Genomic DNA, 26,992 nt, shown 5'->3' with positions numbered 1-26,992 from the left:
TAATCATTTGTTTGATCGGATCGGAACCATAATCGCCCGAGCTGATTTCTATTACTGAAATAAGTATTCGAAACATTAACATCTTTTGATATATCTAAGCGTCATTATTATATCATTATGATGGTGAAATTAAACTAAATATGAATTTTTAAAGTCTTGAGATCTGATATATCTTAGCGTCATTATTATATAATTATGATTGTGTCTGAAATTAAACTAATTGTAAGTGTGAATTCTTAAAGCTCTGAGATCTCCTCTGCGAAAAAATGTTAAGCGTTTTTCATGAAGAACGCGACATTAACATATGTTGTGGCTTGTAACTTTGAAAAAAATATTGAAAATAATATTGAAAAAAGATCATGAGAATCGAAAAATACGATTGCACAAACAGCATACGTGTATATAACTTACCGAAGTCCGCCGGATTGTAATGCTTCGGACATTCTAGACCTATGCCTTGTAGGAATGGCAATATGTTATTCGGGGTGCCCCTATAAGCACATTGACCGGCAGCCATGATGTAGATGTTGTGAAATTTGTTAAATACAGTCGCGCTGGGAGTATGTATCGAGCATATAACATTTCGTCCGAAACGTGCCAGCTTTTGAAGACTATCGATGCAATGAAAAGAGGACAACTCGTCTAATCCGCTGAAAAAAATATAAATCTTCTCTGCAATATGCTTCTACAATATTAAAATATTTTAAGAGAAAAGTTTTTGTGTGCGTTTTATGTGCCTGCGCGCGCGCTACAGTTATCTCATCACAAAAGCATATCGCGTGAGACGAGATGTTATTTTCATTCTATTTCCTAATAAAATTTGAAGATATTATGAAAAAATATTTTTATTTACGCCATTTTCTTCGATTTGTTTACCCATTGAATAATATTATAATCAATTGTTTTCTTACGTCCATATTTGTTTAATTATATGCGTGATTTATAACACTCGTTATAATTGTGATTGAGAGAATCAATATAATTGATTATTCGCGATCAATTTCCAAAATTTATTTTAATAATACTATAGTATAGATTTTTCTAATATTTTGCTTCTCTCTTGTGTTTCAAAATACTTGGTTCATTGACGCACATTTCTTTAAGCTTTCAAAGAAATATATATGTATATGTGCGTGTGTGTGTGTTTTAGGTCAAGACATAAATTAGTCATCCACTTTATTTTATTTTTTGCATCATATATAATTATGTTAAGAGGAAACAACAACAACAACTTCTTTTTTTTTTTTAATTGATCAGACGATACAGGTCTAGGTTAAGATCACTGGGCGATCTTTGCTTCGCGTGACTTGGCGCGAGACACTACCGTGTTTCTTGATATAAGAGAAAGATGCCCGTGATATATTTAAATATATCTTATCGTATAGTTAAATATATCATATTGTATAGTTCTTAACGAGCTACAACGTAAACACTACTAATACTAAGGTGCACATACGGCACATGATATATTGCGATTTTAGATTAAAATTACGGGTAATTTTTTATTGAGATTCTCATATTTTGCATTCTTGAATTTAACATATTCATAGTTTTAAAATATTGAGATAATTGAAAATTGCTTTTTTATGCATCTTACAGTTGCAATATGTGATAATTTTATATAATGTGTAATTTATATAATGTTATATAATTTTAAAATATTCATGAAGCCACTTCCTATTTTGTTAGTGACTACTTATACGCAGAAAAAAAAGATATAATTATATGAAATAAAAAATAATAATATGATCCATACAAACTTGTCTTTCTATTTTTACTATCTATGCAAACATTTGAAAAATATATATGATTATTCTCTTTTATTTTATTTTTTGCATCATATATAATTATGTTAAGAGGAAACAACAACAACAACTTCTTTTTTTTTTTTAATTGATCAGACGATACAGGTCTAGGTTAAGATCACTGGGCGATCTTTGCTTCGCGTGACTTGGCGCGAGACACTACCGTGTTTCTTGATATAAGAGAAAGATGCCCGTGATATATTTAAATATATCTTATCGTATAGTTAAATATATCATATTGTATAGTTCTTAACGAGCTACAACGTAAACACTACTAATACTAAGGTGCACATACGGCACATGATATATTGCGATTTTAGATTAAAATTACGGGTAATTTTTTATTGAGATTCTCATATTTTGCATTCTTGAATTTAACATATTCATAGTTTTAAAATATTGAGATAATTGAAAATTGCTTTTTTATGCATCTTACAGTTGCAATATGTGATAATTTTATATAATGTGTAATTTATATAATGTTATATAATTTTAAAATATTCATGAAGCCACTTCCTATTTTGTTAGTGACTACTTATACGCAGAAAAAAAGATATAATTATATGAAATAAAAAATAATAATATGATCCATACAAACTTGTCTTTCTATTTTTACTATCTATGCAAACATTTGAAAAATATATATGATTATTCTCTCTATTATTATTATATCATTACAATACGATCAGATATATATATATAATCATTAAAAGAAATAAAAAGCTGAGGCATATATTATAAATAAGAAAATAAGACAAATAATTTTATATTTTTGTACAATACTCACGTGGTCGGTTCATCGAGAAAAATTACAGGTGGATTGTTCACTAGTTCGAGTGCGATTATCAGCCTCTTTCTCTGGCCACCGGAGAGACGTTCCATAAGCGTGTCTTGTGTTTTCGACAATCCAAATATAGTCAGAATCTCGTTTATCTAAAAATCAATCGTATTGATCTTCTAAAAATGTGGATATCTTTATGATTTATATAAATTAGTGGTACTAAGTTACATATCAATTTTGTTTTCGCTGTTCTGTGTCTGATTTAAATTATACTAAATCTACTGCCTAAATGCGCATAATATGTTTTCCTTTTTTATATGTAGAAGGAACGTTATGTTAATTGGAAATCAGGTTTGACAAGATTAATAATGATTACGGAACTAGTACTTTAAATGAGATATTTAGATGAATTATCTACTTTTAGATTAAAAGTGAGTAAAATTATTTACTCATAGTTAAAAGTAAAAAATTATAATTTTGTTAACAAATGAAAAAAAAAGTTTTTAATGCGATTAAGCATTTTTACTCTCGTGTATTGAATCTATGATTAAAATTTTTAAATTGTTTGCAACGATTTGTAATCGAACTGCATGGGACAATCATTCTACTTGACATAGTGCGACTACACCTTAAAACAAAGCGCACCTGAGGTTCGATGGTACCTGCCGTAAAAGATTCAATATTTTTATATTAAAGTACAATGTTCAAGCTTTTATTTGATCTCTTTTTGAAGTCTCTTGTACATATCGGGTTCGTCAGCTCATTTTCAAAAATGGTAAAAAACGCGTTTTTGAGGGATTTCAATCCCATTTTTCTTGAAAACTTGACGTGATAAAAATTTGTTGATGACAGATTCGTGCTCAGTGTTTAAAATTACCCTAGAAACAGTGTTCAAAGATCTCGCACAAAATCTTGTAAACTAGTGTTATATAAAAGTATCGCTAAAAAAGTCTGACAATGAATCAATAGAGATGTATGTATATATAATTTAATTTGCATAAGCAACAACTGTTACTTGAATAATTTTCTACAACTCACTGCTATAAATTTAACAATAAGTGTGTTTAAACAAGAAATTGTGTTAATTCATTTGCTTTTTTGCTTCAATTTTTTATTCCTCTGAAACGATTTTTTTGTTGCTGGCTTTGGTTTTGTTCTTCAGTATAGTTAAAATATTCTGTCATAATATAAAGCGGTGTTCTCATCAACGGAACGAACACGAAAGAGCATGAGCGAGCAAGCATTCGTACTCAATAAATTGTTTGGTGTGTAAAGGATAGCTAGCACGAAAACGGTCGCTCGCTCGTGCTCGCTCCGTTGGTGAGTACGCGGCTTTAGGCTAAGAAAGACCGTACTCACGGCGATACGTTTTTCGGATTGTGATTTTTTTTTGCCGAGTTTTAACTCTGCGGCGAAGGACATCGCTTCTATAACCGTGAGTCCCGGTTGCGCGAGATCTTCTTGCATGATATAGCATGACATTTTCTTGAACTTCTGCATATCCCGCGGCTGTCCGTTGATAATTATTGAGCCATTTATCTCCGTACATCTGTATATGGAATGTCTGCTTTAATGTTTATGATAAATTGCAAGTTTTTACGATGCAGTAAAATTTTCTGTTGTTTATTGTTTCCAACTTTATGATACAAAATATATAATTATTTATTAAACTATCCTATAACTTTTTTGGTCATTAAGTTAATTTCTGTGTTCTTAATTATTCAACCGAGGCGCTACAACCTTTTGATTTAAATAATCGTTTAAGATTGCCAGAAAGTTATTGAGTGTTATGCAATATACTGTTTAGTGAACACAATCTTATAACTCGAACGTAGATAATTGAAGCTTATAAATATTCATGCAATATAAAAATATAAATTATCGGAATGGAAATATTTATGGAATGTCGTAAAATATATCTTCGATAATATGCATATAATAATGTATGAATATAATATAATTAGGTTTTAATTGTGCAAAAAACAAATCATAATAAAAAGTAATAAAAAAAAATAAAATGGCTTGTCGCTGTTATCTCACCCGATTTGAATTGTCCGCTAATTCCTTTTAAAAGCATCTTTGATTCTGCGAATTTTTGACAAAACATCGAATGATATATTATATTTAAAAAATAATAATTTTATTTATGATTAAAATTATTAAAGACGCTTGACGTACGTGCAAATTCATGTTTCTTTATTCACTTTGCACATAATGAAGCAATGATGTATGAAATTCCGAAGTAAATGATATTGTTAAGAATATCCCGTCTAAATTATTATGTATAAATATGCGCTTTTATTGTTATTTGGAATAATGTATCTCATCATGTAATTTTATTATTTATCAGACTCTTTTATTAATCTGTTGAAAAAATGATTTATTACTAGTCTTATATCATTTTTAAATACATTTATTGTTTAATATAGAAATCTTTCTCTGTCTATTTTTCTATATGCTTTACATAGTGCATTATGCAGCATTTGATCGTGAATTACGTAAATCATGCGCGATTCTTGTAAAACGGTTATTCTTATTTACTTGTAGTGAATCGTAATACTTAAATGACATTACATTAACATCTGTCAGTTCCTAGCTACATTTTCTGAGAAAAGAGCAACTGCAACTCGTGATGTTCCTATCATTTTTATTCATATAATGCGTTTGTTGATTTCACTGTTGCTATCTCATGTATATATGAAGTTATGTACATTCATTATAATACAATTTTTCAATTTTTAATTTTTTGTTCTAAATTTACACATGCATACATGTTTTCTCAGGTATATTTACATTAAATTTTATAATTAAACGCGTTAAACTTTTCAAAATATTATTATCACACAATCTGAATATTTTAATTTTATTACGCAACTTTAATTTGATGCAGTATTATTTTAACGTTCAATCTTCCTCGTTTTTTGCAATTTGTGGCAATAGTGAGAATAAGAGTCTAATGGAAAATGATGAAATAAAACCGAGATGAATCTCTATTCTTTGTTCGAATCACAAGCAGGCGGCTATTGAGTCGACGAAGCCACGTGGAAGTATATACCTCGATTTTGACATGTCTTAATGAGATCTTTATGCGACTAGTTACGCAGTATATTTTAAATAAAATATTTGTCTAAAATATTATGTAAAACTCTATTATATCATCCAGACAAAAAAAAACTATTTTATGTATTTTTTATCTTTCTTTGTAGAGATTAGATATGATTTAGTCTCTTAATTTTATCTAATCGCAAATTTAAAAAATAGCATAGTTAAACACTCACTTATAAAATGTTTTTTTTCTAAACTTTAATAATTTAATAGCAACTCTAAATTATTAAAGTATATATATTATATATATAATATATTTTTTATTATACTATATATATAATATTTTTCGGCTTTTTTATGTCGTTATTAATTTACTAATTTTAAAATATATATGAGATTGCTTCTACCTTTTCGAAAACTCGACACCGCATACGTCAAATCATTGAATTCGATGTCCACCGCGGCCATTTTTGACGCATATGACACATTATGTACAAAATATTTGTCGTGATTGAGGATGTTTTCTATAGTTTCGCTGTTGTCGGCTTCCTTCATGTTTCTTGCAGTAGGTTCCATAATTATGATTTTCCACCTGAGTTCGGAAAAGGATTTATCTCCAATTTGCGGTTGTTATTATCTGATATTATATCCTCTTTTCTGTAAAGCAAGAAATTGTTCGGTATCGACGAATAGGAAGAGTAATATGAATGATAACTGAAAACAAATATATATAAAAGCATAAGTACTGACATGCTATGAAACACATGAAAGAAAACATTTCTCGAAAGCATGGTGGTTGCCTATGTCACCCCATTACTGATGCACATTGTATATACACAGAGGAAAATGACAATATTAAAAGAATTTCTTAATAATGATAATGCCAATTGATAAGAGAAGAATAGGTGAAAATGCAAACAGATAAGATGAGGAGATAACTGTGTTTGAGATTTTCGCATATCAAGCGACGCGGTAGCGTCGCGACGCCAAGTATATACTTGGCGTATTTTTTTTACCTTTGTGAGGTTTTTTTGTGGGATACATATATTTCCAAGTTAGTGATATGCATTACTTTGTTTAGGATACTGGAGATCTTTCGAAGAGAGAAAACATTATTTTGATATAAAAAAAAGTCTTATTTTGACCTCTAGAATACGCTCCTAAAGTTTAGTGCATCATTTCAGATACACCCTGTATATAAGTCTATGTATATATACACACATATACATATATCATTCGAGCGTCTGACATTGGTCTATGATCAATAAACAGTGTACACGTGTAAACAAACGTCATAGATGAATAAATAAAAATAATTAGAGTCAATTTTAACTAGATAAAAAAAACCAAGATCAAGATCAAGTTTTGTCGTTTTTGTTCTATTTGAAATTGGCCCGATGACTGTTATGTGTTCATCTATGACACATTACATGTATACCATATATTAGTTATAATTCTCCAACGTCAAACACTTAATCGAACATGCTTAATGACTGTTATCTGTTCATCTATGACATATTACATGTATACCGTATATTAGTCATAATTCTCCAATGTCAAACGCTTAATCGAACATGCTTAGTTGAAATTTAGCGCTGCATAAGATTTACGTAATGGCGCATGCGTGTGTATATATATATATATATAATGTTATCAAAAAATTGCGCCAACTAAAAACAAAAAAATTATACAAATATTATAACCGAAAACAGTTGTACAAGTTTTCTTAATTAAAATTTTTTTATTTTTTTTATTTGTATTAATTTTAAATTTTTATATAAATTTTAAATTTTTTGTTTTAATCTCTAAGTTTTAATTTTTCTATTAATTTTTAATTTTATGTTTTTTGTGTTTTGTATTATCATTTTTTTTTATTAAACTTTTCAGGACAGATGCATGTGGTTATTGGACATGTGATTATTGGAATGTATATTGATTGTTCACATTTTCAATGATTTTTATAATAGATATATTGCAATTTATTGGATATATTTTTTCTTTTAATATTGGAAATAAATAAATTTTACATACATATATAGTATAAATTTTTATTTAGTTAGTGCAATTTTTTTGAATACCATTATTGTTGTAAGAAATTAGAACAGCTATTTTGTACAATTATTTTCGGTTAAAATATTTGTATAATATAAATTTTTTATTTTTAGTTGGCGCAATTTTTTGATATCATTATTTTTGTAGGATATATGTAGGAAATTAAAACAATTATTTTGTACACAACTTCTTTTGGTTAAAATATTTTTATAAGTTTTTATTTTTTCAATAATTTAAAATAATACTATTTTGTGTAGATTAAATTAAAATAACACTTTTGTAAATACATATAAAAAATTTTCACAATTGGCGCATATATTTGGCGCCTCTTTTTATCTTATTTAAAAAGATAAGTTTTTAGGGATTATATCATTATTTTTTGTAGAGTATATGTTAACATCTTTAAATATATATTAACAAGTCAGCGATATATTGCCGATACATAGGGGGAGAAATTAATATTTTAAATATAGCACGTTTCATCTGACAATGAATAAGATGATACGTATTAAGCGCTGTGTTTGCGTTTCCTCTTATCATATCTCGTTTCATATCTTGCTTATATCGTATCATTCTAATAGTGCGGTTTATTTTAGCGCGTATCTAGTAAAATGTTCAAAACCTGAACTTTTGTGGACTGACATTTTTATATATTAAATAAAGATATAATCTATGAATTTTCTAATAATTTTGGACTTGCTTTTGCTATTCGAATTGTCGATTATGCTATATTATCATTGGTCATCATTATTTTCCAATTTCTTTTATCATTGTAATTTCGTGCACGCTATATTTCTAGTTTCTGAATTTTTTAGACGTTAGAAAAAAAAGGTAACCGCGAACTTTTAAATATACATCTCTTCGCAGAATTATCAGTTATTGTTGCTCTTGTTATTTTGTTGGTCGGTAATTCAGGATGATTTTTCCAAGAGTATATAAAATTTCCCGACGTATTCGATGTTTCTAGCATCTGACTGATGGTTTCATCTTGCGGGACAGTTACCGACTGTAAGGTTTATAGCTTTCCATCGATCCGCACAAATCAATATTTCCTTATACCGAACGAGTTGTTCTTGCATCAGTTTTCATTTGTCGATATTCATAATTATTGTCGTTATCTTTTCGATTTACTCGACTGGAAAATTAGTTTGCATATTTGCATTTGACATTTACATTCACACATATATATGTATTCTTGTATTGGCAAAAAAAATTTAATCTATATTTTGATCATAGTAGCTATAGTAAAATATTGGTAAAGAAGCCATCATATCTCTCATTTTGATAGAATAATGAAAGTAACCATCTGTCAGTTATTTAAAAATCTCAAAGAAACAATGTGCAAGAGAAAAATGGAAAAATAAAACACGCAACATGTAATTAAAACATTTCGACTTTGGCGATGCCTTCGAACACCTGCCGCAGATAATATAATATTATAAGCGCAGGATCTCAAATTTCACAATAATAAAAAATAATAGATTAATTTCTTTATATATATAATATAGAATATAGATATTTGATCATACTCTTTTATATATATTTAATAATATTGGACTTTTTTTCTGATGTTGTATTACCGTTACATTAAGGTAACAATAAATAAATAGACACTCTTCATTATTTAACCTTCTTATTATTTATATATTTTATTTCTTTAAATAAGAAACGCAGGTAATAATACAAAACATATTATTTTTTAACAGAAATGTTTTTCAATGATAATTGATTTTTAATGTATTGCATTATAGATCTTGGCAGATCATAATCTTAACTACATTTTCTTTCTGATAGACATATTTGTTTTACGTGCTGTATTTCTGGATTGAATAATTTTTTGAATAACGAAATATTAAGTAGATCAAGAGTTTTAATTCTTTTTTATTATTTCTCAATTAGAAATTTATTTATATAAAATATTTATTTTGACTTGGAAAAAGTATTTATAAGTTAACATAAATATCAAAAATTTATGCGAAGAAATAACGTATCGTTGGAAAATATTAGGATTTTATATTTGAAAATATTTTCAATTATCTCTCTCGTTATATTCGAGTAGCTTCCATTACCAGGTGGGGTTTTTAATGTAATATCGTCGAAATTTTTCGATGATATACCATATGATTCTTTGACATTCTTCGATAGAATATTTTCATAAGATTAGTTTCTTAAATTTTCAGATATTTTTGAACCCATAAAAAGATGTGCATAATTTTTTTCCTTATTAGAAATAAATATTTATCAAGCATGATAAACCATCGCGAAGAAATTAACCTGGTAACCCTCCTGGTACACCTGCCAGCCAGGTCACCCTTAGAGTCCGCGGTTAAATGATACAATACCAAGATGTCGCCGTAATCGAGGAGTCGATGACACATCGCTGCCACTCCTCGTGGTACCCTGTAGGCAGTCTTACGCGTTTGTTGTGATCGCGACGGCCTTGCAGACGGTCACGCGCGTTTCGCTCCGCGAATCCGGCTCGGGAAGTCGGACTTTTCACGTTGGAAAATCTGACGCACGCGCTCGCCGGCGACGCGTTCTGTCGCGCGTGTTTCTCCAACGAGAGACCTGGTAGTCGCGCATAAACGTTGCTACGGTGCGCCGACCAAGAGTTTCCGGCGATTCCACGTTAAAATTACACCAAGTTACCCTGGTGCTCGGAAATCCCGCGGAATTCGATCGCCGGGTGCGTCATACCCGGCAACCGCCGAAAGCGCTTCACGTCCGCGCTTCTCCCGGTGGTGGCCGTATCGGATATTGGCGCCGGTGCGTGCCATTATTAATTCGAGTGGTGTGACGTGAAACAAGCGAGACGTGCGAGCGCAACGTGTCGTAACAATTTGCGCTCCCGATGCAAAGAGGATAGTAAATATTGCGACACGCGTGACACACGCGCGAGCGTTTTGACGTTTCGCGCATTCGATTTTTGCTGGAGGCTGATCCGCCGCCGGTGTCGAAAAGTGATTAATGCAATTTTGTCGGATCACACGGTTGTACCTCGCGGGAGACCGGTTTGTTTTGGAAAATCTCGTGTGTGGAACTCTGTGGCATTTAAAATTTTTTTCGAAATCAATTTTAATTTATTAAGATTTTATGAGGGAAGAGAAAAGCTGCTTTGAACAAGTTTTATATTATGACTTGTATGACTCGTTAATCAATGTAAGGAGTCACGTGTTGACATTGTAAAGGCGCGCTATGGTTATATCCCGATAACTTTTTCCTAGATTGGTAAACTTTTCCATTCTTCAACTTTCTCTCTTATATATACATATATTTCAGACGGTACCATAAATAATAAATTCCATATTCTTGGTTTTGTTTAAAACTTCTATTCTCTCAGTTTTATTTTTATAACATGAAGAATCTATTTAATTCTAAAAAATTTCGACGATAATCAGGAACGGTTTTATTGTTGTTTTTTCGATTTCACTATCGAGTAGCTGGAGAAATTTTGGAGAAAGTTTAGAAGAGAGAGAGAGAGAGAGAGAAACTTTATCGAAAATCTTAAGAATCGATGTTCGTGGACCTGTGTACGATGCTTGACATGAATACGATCGTCTTGAGGGAGACTTATGCGATTTATGCAGGAAATTGAGATGCAGGAAACGTCAAAGATTCTCTCATGCATGGTTTTCTTGCGGAAGTTATTAAATTATGTTTCTGTGAAACTGGCAGTTGAAAATAATTTTGTCGATATAACTACAAGCTACAAATAATATTTTTTAAATTTAATATATGGTTTATATGTTATATTGCAAGAAAAAGAGTGGAAAAAGTTATCGCGCCCGACAATCGAGTAAGATAAATTAAAGTTAGCGCGGCGAGCTAAAAAAGATCTGATTGGCCATTTTTCGAAGGTAACAAAAAGCGATTGCACACAATAGAATGCTACGAAAGACAGCGTTTTTATTGTAAAAACGGCTCAGCAAGCATGTTACCTTTATCGTAAACTGAACCGATCGTAAACGTTTCACGATACGATCTTGTCGCACAAAGGGGGATATGATTTCCGGACATCGAAGTGCGAAAGCTCGATTGCTTCTTTCACGGAAGTACACGTTGTACGGTGCATAGAGAGCGAATCGAGCATGTAATAAAACGAAGAAGAAATCCGATTTGTGTAATTGGGCATTCCCCAGAAGTGGATTCCCGCGCAAATGCGTACTGGAAGTGCACTATGTGCATCGTAAGTAAGATAGACACAAGGCGTCTAGTTAGACTTCGACGCGATTTACCACTCGATGCAACGATTGAACTTTTTGGAGCGTGAATTGCTTTGAGAGATCGTAACGCGGCGCAAATTATATTATTTACACTTTCAAAATTTAGATAGTAATTTTGTGATGCACGTGGTCATCGTTTATTTATTTATTTATTTTTTTTACTAGATTTTTTTAATCCGCATTTTTGCGCTTATTATTAGGGTGGAAGCTCTGTTATTTTTTGCATGGTAGGCGCAGGTTTAACTGTCTCGGGGCATGAAAGCGTACAAATTAACACAGCGTTTGAGAGAAATCCCTATCTCTATTATTTCTGACATTTTATTAATGGAGGTCATATTTTGCTTCGGCGGTCGGTATTACTTTTTTTACATTAAGAACAAGCAACAAAATTGGTCTTGGCATATTTCAAGAGTCCCAAAATATAACGAAGTTCTTTCCTGTTTCTGAATTTTTATTTTATTTTTTTAAATATTGTTCTCCGAATATCGGTGTGTGTGCTTTTCTTTATTATTAACAGAATATATCTATCTTTATACTCATTTTTTCCTCTTTCTAAACAAAGAAATATTTCGAATATACGATCACAAATTAACATATAAATTAGACAAAGTTCCGCAATAATTAAAAAGTTAAATTGCTAACAAAGTATGTCGCGTTGTGGACCCTGTTTATTAGACCACCCTATTAGTTATGCGTTGGATTTCTCGTAATGGCCATATCGAAAGGAATTAAACTGTGGAGAGGAAAAGGGATTCTGGCATACTTTATAAAATCCTTTTTACATAAAGAAGTCGATCGTGGCATTAACAATCAAAGTTGAGTAATTTAATACACTACTACTACTACTAATGCCGGATACAAATATTAGAGAGTTTACCGTGTAGTATGCTTTTTAAAATCAGGTCGCTCTGCGTTTGAAGCGAAAGAGCTCTTCCAGCATTAAGAACGATTCAATGACAGCGTAGAAACATTTAGAAAAAAATAATATTGAAAATATTTCTCACGTAGTTCCATTTCGATCAGTTTAACAGTCTTTTAAAATTTTACGTGCAAATATTTCAGAAAAAGAAAAGGAAATGTACTTCACTATAATGTATCTAGAATTTTACATTAAGGGCGTACATTAAGTTGCGTTTTTGCAATTGCAGAATCGCTTATGTTTTTTTAACGTGTTCAACAATCATATTGTTTTTATCGTTTCGCGAATTTTTCTTACATTGCGGCAGTGGTCAGAGTTATGTATTTGCGTTTCTTATTCCCCGCCGGAGCACGAGGACAAACGGGATAAAGTTTCTTCAAGAAGTAGTCAAAGTTTCGCTTTTCTTTCTGCTTTGCCTACGCGGAGAGACTTACGATTCTTTTGTTTCCGTCTATTTTTTTTTTTGCCGGCGGTGTAATGGAACAAGGACTCTGTTTTATGGCGGCGTGCAGTTTCGTCGCGGTATGATAACCCGCGAGCTGAAACGCAATGAATTACGGTCGCGATACCATTGCGGCGCAATGTCATTTCAAAACCTCGCGTTTTATGCTTTTAATAAAACATTGCTTTAAATGCGGCGATTATGATATACATATATATATATTGTGGGAGATTGACGTAATTGTCGAATGCATGGTCGCGAAAATTTGAATGTCGATTTTGTTTTGTTAACGAATTAAAATTTAATTCTCCGAAATGCTGAATGGTTGGGGCTTTAGTTAAATTTATACCGTTTATAATTAATTAAGCTTATAATTGGTTCATTATTTTAATATAATAAAAATTATTTGATTTGTATTTTTTATGCTAGAAAAATTAAATGTTAAATTTAAAATTAAAAATTAAATTAAAAACTAGAAATTAACAATTAAATTACATATATATAATAAGAATATGAGAAGACAAAAAATATTTTCAAATCTTTTTATTTATGAATAAAAATTTTGATTATTTTGCAAAAGTAAAAATTTAATGCACTATTATGTCATGTACATACGGGTCGCCGAAACGACCTGAAAAATTGATTGTGACTCGAACGCCTATTCATTTTATATTTTTTGTCATCCATCTATCTTTTTGCGAAAAAAAAAACGATGTTTTTCGAGCAGCCTTATTATTGTTCGTGAGAGATATATGATGATCGGAGAGATATATGATGATAAAAACAGCTGACCATTTCCGTGCAAAAAAAAACGACGTACGATTCTCTTCTTAATCGTTTTCCAGATCCACTAAAGATCCATCTATAAATTCCGAGCAGACCACTGGAATCCGATCACAGAAGTATCTTAATTTGCGTAACTTTTCGCGGGATGAAAAATTGCTCGCAATGAACAAACCCATGGTTATTTAAACTTGAGCAAGCGTCAGATTCAAAAGTTTAGCTTGAAATTTTAGTTATTTATTTCAGGAAAATAACGACGAAATATTTGTAGTAACATAATTCGTGCTAATTGTGACGACTCTATCACATTTCACAACAAACAACTGCGGATTGCAATATACATATTTACCCTATATATTTCCAGCGGAATAAATTGATAATAGTGTTGTTGAATTTTGCGACAATATTACGACAGATTTAATATAGCAAAGAACAGAAAAATATTCCTGCAATGAAAAATGCAACAGTTGAATTTATTAAAGCTCAATTTATTGTGCTGAAGCTATATCGGATTATTTATAAATCGAAACGAATAGCTATTAGAAATCGATATGAATAAATATTTGTAATGAGAGTTTTATCCTCCAAATATTTGTCGAAATTTGTTGTGCATAAAGCACGCATATCATAAAATTGTAAAAGAGAACAATTTTTTTTCGCATGAGATATATTTGTGATTTTTGATATATTTGTTTAAAGAGCAAATTTAATAATAGGCGAGATTTTTTTTATTAATAAATACTGCAAATTGGATATACTTTCATCGTGTGCAATGTATAATTACGCGTTTCTTCAAAATATGTGCGTAGGTTGTGTTTCGTTTTTGATCTTCTCGTCTCGACGTGCAAAGGAAATATCGAGCTTTCGCTTCGCTTCAGCTTCGGTCGTGATAAAACGGGCACATTCACCCGTCATGAGATAAACGCAGCTTGCATTATTTCGCGGCAGTAAAGATAGCTCGCCGATTTTCTAGTCATTTTTTTTTTTTTTGTAGAGGGAATTACGCTCCGTTTCGTTTACGAATTTCCTATAAAAAATATCGTTAGTGACGTATCACGTGATGACAAACCGTTCGCTGAGTTTTCGCAGCGCTAATTACGTTATTCTGAAAAAAAATATAATACTCTCTTTCTGTGAGGATTTTGTGCTGATACGTGCTGTTTCATCGCATGCCTCGGATCTTCAAAATTACAGATCACGACGGAGTGAAGTAAATCAATTTTATCGTGCTTCTTTGAACGTTAGAAAAATATAGAAACATAAAAACAAACAAGACAACATACAAAGACAACACTTGGTTGTACTTCACAGTTTTCAAAAATAAATCAATAAGCAGTCTATCATCTTTTATTTTACATTTGTTTCGAAATAGTTGAATATTTTTGACGCTTTTGACAAATAATGTATATTTTTTTATATTGTATCACTTTTATATATTTTCCTAGTATATATATATACATTTTTTTCTACATTTCTTTATAAATGACATCCGTGTTTATTAACTTATCCATACACATGTACTACTTTATTTTTTAAAGCTAGAAGTAAATTAACTAATTAAATATTTATGATATATCCGCGAAAAAAGCAACCATATTTTTATTTTATGAAACTGTTTTCTCGCATGTTTGTATTGTCCAATTTAGTCGCGAGGGTCAAGATCTAACTTGAGAATTTATTATGTTCTAACGAGATTGCTCCATTGTCCGATATTGCTCACAGCAATTTGTTACTTAAGTATACGCTTTGGGAGCGCTTCCCAAAGTTCATATTCAAGAATGAAATAGTGCAAACAAGCATGACAAACGAAAAGAGTTTAGAATCAGAACAGGACGTAAAAAAATTGCGCAATGGATTACGTATCCGACAACGTAAAAACATTGCGTGACGATTGTCACGTAACATTATTATAGTTTAACAAGGCGCGGAAACACGTGACATTGTTCAAGGATCTGCGCAACATTGACATGCACTATTGAAGCCTTGGAATATTTTAGTTTTATGTTTTCGTCGATTCCACGTGCATCATTTAATTTAACAAACAGATGCATATGAATTTAATCGACAAACGCGCTTATATTTTAAAATAGATCAGCTCACTTTCATAAGCATGCCTTGTGGGTAAAGAGGAATCAAGCGTAGCATAATTCGTTTGTGGACAGTACCAAAATAAATTATTCAGAATTATCATATCGTGCATTTCATTGGAAGAGAGTCTTCAATTTTAATATATTATTCTATAAAGTTTATAAACATTGAAATAATAGTTGGTAATATTGCATAAATTCTCGGATATATTTTCTACCCATACGCATATTTTACAGTATGTAGGAGGGAAAACACACCTACGATTTGACATATTGATTAATTCTGAGCATGCAATAGTATTACCTTATTAAAAACAAAATATAATATCCATAAAAATAGTGATAGGAATAGCACGTTCGTTTTTTTTTGCGCAAAATATATTTTGTAATATATTGAATTTGAATTTTTCGAAAGAGTAATTTTTTCATGGATTACAAAACGTTTAAAGAATCATTATTTTACGGAAGAATCGCATGTATTAGCAGTATATTGATCGTATTAATCGAGTCAGAGCATTTTTATCGCGATAAATTGGAAAGGAAGTTTTTCATTAATATAAAGAGTTTTCATCATCGGGTAGTTGAGTGAAACAATTTGATTTCTTTCTCTGGCACCGATTGTTCGCGTTAATTGCTTCCTGTTCTGCGTGAATCTACATTGTTTTACTTTTTTACTTACTTTTTGCATCCAGACAATTGCTATGAGATTGAATATAGTTTTGCGTGTCCCATTTATATTCTGTTTCTTTTATGTGAAATCTTCACACATTCTCTCTTACAGAGACAGTATCTTTGCTGTTTTTTAAATTCCTATGCTCCATGAATTTTGCAAAGATCGAATCTCTAGAATGCGCAAACGTATTGTAAAGAGTAAAGATCATTTCGAAGGAAAGGTTTTACGTAAAATTTATATTTGTGAAATTTAATTTAATTCCACAATTTTATTATCTTTATAATTTTAATTATTAAGTTTACGACACAGAAATTTGCGAATTTTTTTACATTACAAAATAAAATTAAAATATTTGAAAAAGCCATTAAAATTTTTTTTTTCTTTTCTCTTATTTTATATGTTTTGTATTGTTCTACAGAAATTAGTCTTATAGTTATTTCCATTTGATAATCGCGATTCCATGCAGATGAAAGGCATCCAAGCTGCATAACTATTATTGCACATAATTTTAACATAGTTTTCTTTACATTTGCAGTCATTAAAGCCCGTTTAACGCACGTGCAGAGATTGTAGTACGTGCCTCTTCTCTTGAGAAATTCAATCTGTTTTTAAACAATTACATACCTAACGCACAACCAACTACAGTATACATGTCGCTACGCCGCCTAAAGTAGTTAATTGGAAACTGTATAATGCTTAATATTCCCCTTAATTCTTGCTCGAAACATCTCTACACGTTACGTCAATCAAGTAATTTACGTGTACACATAGTAAATGTTTACGTTACGTGATATCTTTAGATCTTTATTCAATCGTGCATCGTTTATTTTCAAAAGCTGAAAATAGACGTAGCGCTCTCTCTCTCTCTCCTCTCTCTCTCTCTCTCTCTCTCTCTCTCTCTTGTGTATAATAAAAAGTATCTGTAATTTCAGCTTGCGACAACGACGCTTTTGTTCACTATTTCATTTCAACATGATTGCAAAAACAATTATCACAATTGGCATTGAAAATAACAACAGCGGTGCAATTTATACGATTCATTCTGCCATAAAACAATAACATTGTGTATTCGTCTGTCGATATAATGTCAGATAGTTTAGCGCTGTTATATCGCCGTATTTTGTTTACAGTTTATAGGAATAGTTATGTAATAATATTGTAGATATATCTGTCACAGATATATCGGTACAGATCGGGTAAAAAAAAATTGTATTTTATAGATAAAACTTTTTTGTGCGTTGTGGTTAATTGAAGCTCTGTTGTTGCTTCTAAATATTCCTAGAATCTAATATGTGTACGTTCAGTGATGCGTCTTGCTTAGATACTCTGTATATTAGGTGAGGCTTTTAAGCTTCATGTATACATATGTGCTGCTTGCCGAAGAGAAGGAATCTAACTTGTGTGCGGGTTGTTTATTCAGAATACATGATATGAACAGCAATGTATCATAGCAAGCAAATATAAAACTAATAAATTGACCTTGATTATGGAAATACTGATCTCGAAAACAGTCATCTTTTGATTGATGATAAAATTAGAACTATTTTGTTTTTCTCTTTTTCATTGTTATAATACATTCTCATAATTTTTATTAAATTTTCTCGCTTGCTCTCTCTTGCAATTAAAACATTTTGAATTATTTTTAAAATATATTTAAAAATTGACTACTCTTGTGAACTATTTTTGAATATATTTAAAAAAAAAATGAATATGTATTTAAATATATTTTTTTAAAAATCTAATAATGAAAAAACGCGATATTTTTTTATATATACAAATAAAAATTTTAAAATACGGTTTGAAAATTTAAATAATATCGCCAAGCATATACGTATTATTCTTTTTTCTTTACTAATTGTTATTTTATTTTCTAATTAACTATTTAGAATAACATTACATGTGCTTTAATAATAATATAATATAATTATATATTTATAAAATTTTACAGTTTTGCTAATATTGTAACGTCGGGATTTCAAATTTTCTGAATACCCAACTCGCACATCTATCATGCTTTTCAGTGGGAATCATTGCTGAATAATGACGGTTGTTAGTATGGTTAATTGCTGAGTGCTATGCCTCAACTATCATGTACCACGAGATACACAATTACTAGTTTTGATGAAGAATTCGTAGTACACCGGATAATAGCGGTAAAACATATTTATTTTACGAATTATATCGTGCTCGAATAATTGAATGATTAATAATAGCAAAATCACATATCAAATAGTTGAATAATCATGCAAGATATACGTATATTTAATACTGGAAATAATTCTATTTATGTCAGTAATTATTATTGAATTGATACTAAATACTAATTATAATTATTTGTATTGCTTGTCAACAAAAATTGATATTTCATAAATTGCGCAACGATTGTAAATGATAAAATTACATTTTAAATAGTTAATTAGTTATACAAATATTTAATATCAGACTGCAGTGTGTATAATCAAGGCCGGTTCTCCATCATTGTGGATCAGTGTGTATCTTGTATTATTATTTATGTGAAGACGCATTTTCTTTTCCTGATCTTTTTACTGTTCACGAGTAAATGGAAAGGCACAATGCGCGATGGACTATTAACCTTTTTTTTAGGAAATTGGAAATGATATTATTTCAGTTTAGTTGTTTGATTTCCCGAGGGAAATGTCACTTTTTTGCGGACGAACAGCAGTTTCATGATGATAATATCGAAATGAGTGATTGAAAAGTTTAGGTTTTTCTTGTCTTTGAAACATTTGAAAATGATCATAATTCTTAATAAAATTATTAATAAAAATATAGTTTATAAGATTATAAAAATATATTGTAAGATTATGAGAGAAAAAGAGAGAATAAGACCCTGCACAGATAGAAATTTACATTTTATAAGAAAAATTTCACGAGAGATAAATTCAAAGTATAAAATTATATAGGTATACATATGAAAATCAGAGTTCTATTTTGATCGAAGAGAGAATTAAACAATCTCTTATAGGAAAGATTTTTAAAGAAGTTTTTAAAAAGATATATTCATCATCTTACTATCATTTCAAATACTGACAACGCGAAGCTATTACTTTAAATAAAGAATACTGCATGATAATTATGTAATTATTTTCAACGTTGTTGTTCTAATACTTCTTACATTGATCGCAAATAGACTCGAATAATTTAATCTATGTGTGCGTTTAAGGATGTTTTAGCTGTACAATAGTAGCAGAAAATTGTCAAAATTAAAAAAAGAACAATATATTTCCTTGTCTTTGAAACATTTGAAAATGATCATAATTAAAAGTAGAGATATAAGATAGGATGGGACATCGATGTATGTTTTCTTATGGAAAAGAATATGAGCAATTGAAATATGGGACAATCTATACAATTTATATGCTTATATGCATTATTGAAATACGCGTAAAATTCAAAATACAATGGACTTGATCCATAAAACGAAACATCTCAAGATTAAACAATTCTATATATTTTATTATTTTATTAATTTTTAATTTTTCTCCCATAACTTCTGAATTATTTCTTTAAGGGAATATTAATTATAATATTCTTTAGTGAAATCCTAAAGTCCTTGTTTTTAAATATATGAGATTAAATGTTATATAAAAACAAGTAGCTTTAGCTTTTATCGTGAACGCCGACAATATTAATTTTAACGAATGCTATCATGTAATTTCAAATAAGTGCATCTATCATATAGTTCATACAGTCACATAACTAATCTGGCATTATATAAGCGAATTATAACAGGAAAGCACGGTTAACCAAGGCGCGGCCTTAATTACGTGCGAGCTTTAGGTATTACTAATTACGGACTTCCATTGAAATGCTAATTCGATGACACGAGACAGAAAATATCATGGATTTGTGGTGTAATGAACACGTGAAATATTGTGTCTTCTATTGATTTATATAGCGACTTTTTTTCCGAGACGGTGGAAAGCACATCGAATAACGGCGTTACTTTCTTCCAAAACTGATTCGGTTACGGTCCCGAGAGAAAAGTCGCGTCATCAGCGATTCAGCGCTGTTACGATTCCCGTTACATATATCCCTGTACGAAAGATCCAAGCGACTTGTAGCAAGCGAAGCTTGACAATGGTTAGACCTAGTCTACTTGAATAAATTAAATTATGCGTTTAAGGATGTTTTAGCTGTACAATAATAGAAGAAAATTGTCAAAATTAAAAAAAGAACAATATATTTCTTATATTGTTTGAAAAATCAAATAAATAAATCCGGATTATAAAAAAAATTAAAACATCACAAAATAATATGATTTTTGACGTTTTCGTAAAAGAAAATAGTTGTAATTAATATTTTTTCTAATTTATGACAAAAACTTTTGATCGTGAATACCCCCTAAAATCAACTGCAAGAAACAAAAAGAAAACAAGTAATTTGCAGAAAGAGAGAGAAAGACAGATAATATTTTTCTACAATATTTAGTAAATAAATTTTAAACGAGTAAGTGGATCTAAATCAAATTTTGTACAAATATTTATTAGAGTTTTCTTAATATATGTGAAAATTTTTATTTCGTTGGCAATATTTTTCCTTGTCAAATTTGTCGATAAGTGCTACAATACACGATTTCCCATAAGAATCAATACTAACTTTAAACTTAAATAATTTTCAAACCGATTTAAGAGAATTGTGCTTAGATTTTGCACAAATACTCAAAAGAAATAGTAGAACAATCTACTTTTTTTTCCGAGACGGTGGAAAGCACATCGAATAACGGCGTTACTTTCTTCCAAAACTGATTCGGTTACGGTCCCGAGAGAAAAGTCGCGTCATCAGCGATTCAGCGCTGTTACGATTCCCGTTACATATATCCCTGTACGAAAGATCCAAGCGACTTGTAGCAAGCGAAGCTTGACAATGGTTAGACCTAGTCTACTTGAATAAATTAAATTATGGATCTTTGCTGATAAAATATCAGATTTTGATATAAAAGTGGCAGAAAAAAGAATTAGAAGGAAAAAATATTGTAGAAAAATGAGATATAATAGAAAAACAATTTTTATAAATAAAAAAAGATTATAATACAATTATACCGATTTAAGAGAATTGTGCTTAGATTTTGCACAAATACTCAAAAGAAATAGTAGAACAATCTACGAAATTTTCATGCTTTTGTCAATGTTTTGACATATGACACATACATCCTTAAAACTCTTACTGTTCTTTAAATAGTCACAATAATAATCGCACGACTTATCACGTATAATATCTCGTTTCAGTCTTATATAAGCTTAAGCGTGTGTGTATGTTCTATAATGTCATACAATTTTCTAACAAAATACTGCAGTCACGAATGGCAATTGTCATTAAGCGCTTCATTCACGCGTACCGTGTACGAACTTTATCGTAACTCTGTTGAATACGTTTGACCTTAACGCGCCAGTTACAATACAGGCTGCTCTCAAGTTACGCTCAGCATACAGGTTCGAACGATGCGGCATTCGCTTTTGTTGCGACTCATTGGTATGCATCTTGTTGCAGGCTTGTAAAGAGCTCGTATCGGACTGGTGGCACTGTTTTAGAATAAGTAACTATAGTTCAATCAGTTCTAATATAATTAATGTTTTCTCGGAGTCGTAATTTTTTTTTTTTCGGACAGTAAGTGTCATCGCAAATTAACTGTCGAATGTAAGACAACAATGGATCTGTTAAGTATAAGCTATTAAAGCGATACAAATGGCTTAAACCATTCATGTCATAATGGTGTTTGACAACTAATTTCAAATTACAATTCTCTGTTTTCTATCAATCCGCCCTGCTTGCGATATTCGTTTATATGTATGTATGTAAATTATCGCAATTGCACCGTCGAATATATCATAGGCGAAACTTTGATGGATTCTTGCAAGCTTCAACGAGCACTTTTGCCATACGGAGAGTTAGATTATGGATGAATTTCTATTTTGGAGTTTCACCGGAGATCGATGTTGTCTCTGTGATGAGCGACGTTCAAATAAATCACAAAGTTTCTTATAGTAAATGTCAATGAAATTGATTGTATTATTATACAAAATCGCGTTCAGGGTTTATACCATGCAAATTATTTTTGTAATTAAACAAGATAATCTAGAATCAATTGCGACAAAAGGTTTATAACAATGTCTCCAATAATTTGAGCCGTTATTTGTTGTTCATGACAAGGCGGGATTACAGCTTCTATAATAACGCATCGTGAATCTTTCGTAAGAAATATTGAAATAGTGATATGTGTTGAGAACTCGTGAGAGCTGTTTTATATTTTATTTTATTTAAATCATTTATTCAAATTGTATTTAAATTATTGCAATTGATTCTTCTGCGATTGGCAATTCAAACGATCTTCAATTTAAATATCTCGTAATTGTCTATGCATCAGTTGTTGAAGCAACCGATATAATTCTGTATGTCATTGTATTATTATTTGATTAATTAGAAAACCATAGGGTTCTTTTTCTCGGCCACTTCGCTTTTTTTACGATACGCTATTCGAAATAAATGTTTCCGCTTTGTAGAGGAGGATGCTAATTATTATAAGGAATAAGTTGTTATATAAGCTGATTTATGGAAAAGTTGTAACGAGATATTTTTTATTTATTTTCCGACTATACTTTGTCTCGCGAGAAAATATTTTCGAGTTTTGTGTCCGTCACAGGTGAAGTTTTTGATGTTCGCGAAATACTTCATGCGAGAAATATTTTTGTCTCATATTTTTTTTTTATAGATTGCTCCTTTTTTTAAGGAGCTAATAATTTCCACAAATGCGCCATCTCGTCATCTTGATTTTTCAGCGTCCGCAGGATATCCGTTATCTGGTCGTACCGCGCGACCTAACTATTGCCGGCTCTGAAACGAACCGGCGATCGATTAGAGGATGATTGGGCTCAGCTCATTGCATCGAGCTGGAGAATTATATTGGATCTGATCGAGGAGAATTAGGTCGAAGATTGACTTGGAAGATCGCGTAGGCATAGGTGACATCCTGACTAAGGAGAGTACCTAAGAATCGATACATGATGGAAAACTTGTCTTTTTCGTTTTCGCTGTTCACGAGTTTCTCCCTTTTTTAAAGGGAGAGAGTTTCGATCATCTTTCAGCTCCTTTGTTTATTTTCTGTTCTTCGCAAGTGTGTATGAGAAAGGAGGAGAATTTTTTTCATGGGGTTTCTTTTTCGCGCGGAGTTTACACAATGTTGTGTATGAATTATAGAATCATCGTTGAAAACGAAGTTAACACCAAGTTTTTCGAGTAAACTTTCTCTCTTTGTAATTATTATAGAATTGTACTTGATGTTTTCAAAAATAATTTTTTTTTTTTTCGAATAATTTATTATAAGATATTTTAGGAACATCTCTTACATATTTTTTAGAATATATTTAAAGCTTGCAGGAAGAAAAGTTATATAAATAAGAAAGGAAGAGTTGAGAAAAATAATAATTATTTTTAAGTGAGAAAATCTTTTTTAATATAGTGCAATTGTAATCACGGTTTTTTCTTTTAATTTCTTTTGTCATCTGTTCCTTTAGGAACAGAAAAACGATTTCAAAAACCTTATTTTTTCATAATTATATAAAGTGCTTCTTTAGTCAAGCTTACACTATATCGAACAATACTCGTGTGTAGACTGGTATCGATTTGAGTTAGTCTGACGTGACGATCTTTTGAGATAACAAAGGCAAAGTGATTATTATCGCGCAACATGTAATAGATTTTATACATTTGTTGTTGCTTTTATTATTATTGTTGTTGTTTTTTTTTTATTTAATGGAACTTTATTACAAATATATATCAATTTTTTTTAAATGAATAAATATTATTGTTCATTTTGTTGTGTGTGTGCGTGCACATTTAAAAAAAAATACGCGGTTTTTTCGAATTAAAATATGGAAATAAATGTATATTGAAGTAAACATATGTATTTGCGCTTAAGTTTTAATATTTCATTGTTTTTGATGTCCCATTTGTATTTTTATTTTAATAGAAAAAAAGTTTTGTTTTATACATATATGATACGTCGACGATATGCATAAGCAATAAAAAATTTAAAAAACTGAATGCAAATCTCAAATCGGTGAGATTTTGTATAGGAGATACATAGCGAGTATAAATTTATTCAGTAACATGGCACGGATCATCCTTGTATCTTTCACACAGAGATGTATCCTTGTATTTTCTATTTTTTTAGTCGTATTCATGCATGTCGTATTTTGTGCGGGATAATAAATGTTTGAACATCTGAAGAGGAGAATGGGAGTGAAGAAGACTATCGCCTTTTCACACGTCACTCTTCCAATAAACTCGCTCGGGTCGGTCGTTGCCACGATATTGACGGTAGCAACCCTCAAATTAGGCCTGGTAGAGAGCAAATCGATGTACGAAACAATTTTGGGTTTGTTAGTCTTCGTCGTGACACGCATAGCGATTAATGAAAGTGGATTACACAGTTTATAATTAATTTTTGCACTCTTAAATCTGTGATTTAATAATATTACGTATCAGAAGAATAATCCTAAAAGCATGGAAATACATTACGCGTGGAGAAGTAATATTTTAAAATATTAAATTATTAATAATATATATAACAATGTAATACTAGGGCTTTGGATAATAAATTTAGCTGGCATAGAAGAGAGATGTTTTACATTTTTACTTGCGAGTATAGCGATTTCATAGAGATGTAGTTTTTTCTATTGCTTTGTATTTCATTCTAGAGAATTGTAGAAATACGATGCCGCCTCTGATTCGCAAGCCGTATATTTTATTTCTCTGTGTTAAAGATATAACGATATAATCTCGTGGACAGTTTTAATGAAGTTGCGAAATCTTTAGCTTCTATTTCTTCAAACACTCCTCTTTTATACCGTTATTTTTCTTTGTTATATAATGAAAGGCAATGTCCATGTTATAAATTATGCAATGCCTCTTTTCAAACGATTTAAATTCATCAGATGTAAAATTAGAATTCTTGTCGAGATGTCTTGTTTCTGTCGCTGATACTTGTTGCTATCGGAATATTCGGATTAATCAGATTTATAATTCGTGAGATAATTATATATTATAATTATATAATTATAATTTTTTAATACAAATTAAATGTATTGTATAATGTTTTTAAATGATAATATATATTATTTAGACTCTTGCATGATATTTTAATTTAATTGGAGTCTTTTTTAGTTTTAACATTTAGTTTAATTTACACTATATCAAAATGCGAATTGCACTTATCTGAAACGCCATCGTCGATGTTTCACAATGTCGTTTCGCCGTCAACTTTGTTTTTTCCTCGCAATAAATTATCACCTTAATTAAAGTCTACGGGATATTTCTGTACGCGCAGATGTTTTCGAATGAATCTTGTTGGTTGAGGAAAAGGGAGCGCGAGAGAACGCGTACTAATAACCTTCATTTCTGCGTGTATATAATATGCGCGGAGATTACTTTTGAGAAAAAAATATTTCTAAGGATCCTTCCAATTACTTTAAACAAGGGAAGAAACGCCTGGAAATTATTTCGATCGATCGTGCGTTTTATCGTGTTTCCATTACCTTTCAAAATTTGTCGATGTTAATCTTCTCTTGTAAGAGGTTCTCTCTTTTTATGAAATTGGTGCCTATATTAGTCAGAATTGGGTAGAATTTTTTATCGTGCTTTTTTATATTTTTCGCGATATTTTCTGTTGACATTAATCTTCTTAAAAAGTTTAATTTATACCTATGTTAATTAAAAATTCGTAGAAAATTAAAAAATTATCAAATACTAACTTGTGTTTACGATATCAAGTATAATTTACTGTGAGGTGTATGTGTGTGTGTGTATTAACTAAAAATAAATAATATATATTAGATTTCTTAATCCTACGTAGTGTGTATGATTTTTTAAGATTTTTTTATATTTGAGTATAAAAATTATGCGAATGATATTAAGGAAAAATATGTACAAATATATATAAGTATCGTGATTTTTTAAATTATATATCTTTTTTTTTAATATATATAAAGATCGTATTCAGCATTAAACGCAAATTAAACAATTTAAAGCTGAGGTAATAATTTTTTAGTATGTATCTGCTGAAGAATCATAATGTCGTTTTTTATATACCATATTTACAAATTAAATATATTGAATGTTGAATTCTATGGGCGCTAATACGAATATCAAATGTAACGCTATCAA

The 26,992-nt window shown here is 30.4% G+C and overlaps 1 protein-coding gene across 1 annotated transcript in view; it reads right to left on the bottom strand.

Moving 5' to 3' along the window:
* LOC115242728 (ATP-binding cassette sub-family G member 1-like) overlaps positions 1-26,992 on the bottom strand; it is a 61,257-nt gene that overhangs the window by 8,150 nt on the left and 26,115 nt on the right. Inside the window, 5 exon segments of the mRNA XM_029819241.1 lie at positions 412-650; positions 2,593-2,738; positions 3,946-4,202; positions 4,609-4,671; positions 6,039-6,288. Of these exon segments, the coding sequence (XP_029675101.1) occupies positions 412-650; positions 2,593-2,738; positions 3,946-4,202; positions 4,609-4,671; positions 6,039-6,207 (874 nt within the window). The 5' untranslated portion in view covers positions 6,208-6,288.

The sequence above is a fragment of the Formica exsecta genome, unplaced genomic scaffold (assembly GCF_003651465.1).
Source record: "Formica exsecta isolate Colony F162 unplaced genomic scaffold, ASM365146v1 scaffold62, whole genome shotgun sequence".
Lineage (NCBI taxonomy): Eukaryota > Metazoa > Arthropoda > Insecta > Hymenoptera > Formicidae > Formica > Formica exsecta.
This window is presented reverse-complemented; position numbering and strand designations above follow the sequence as displayed.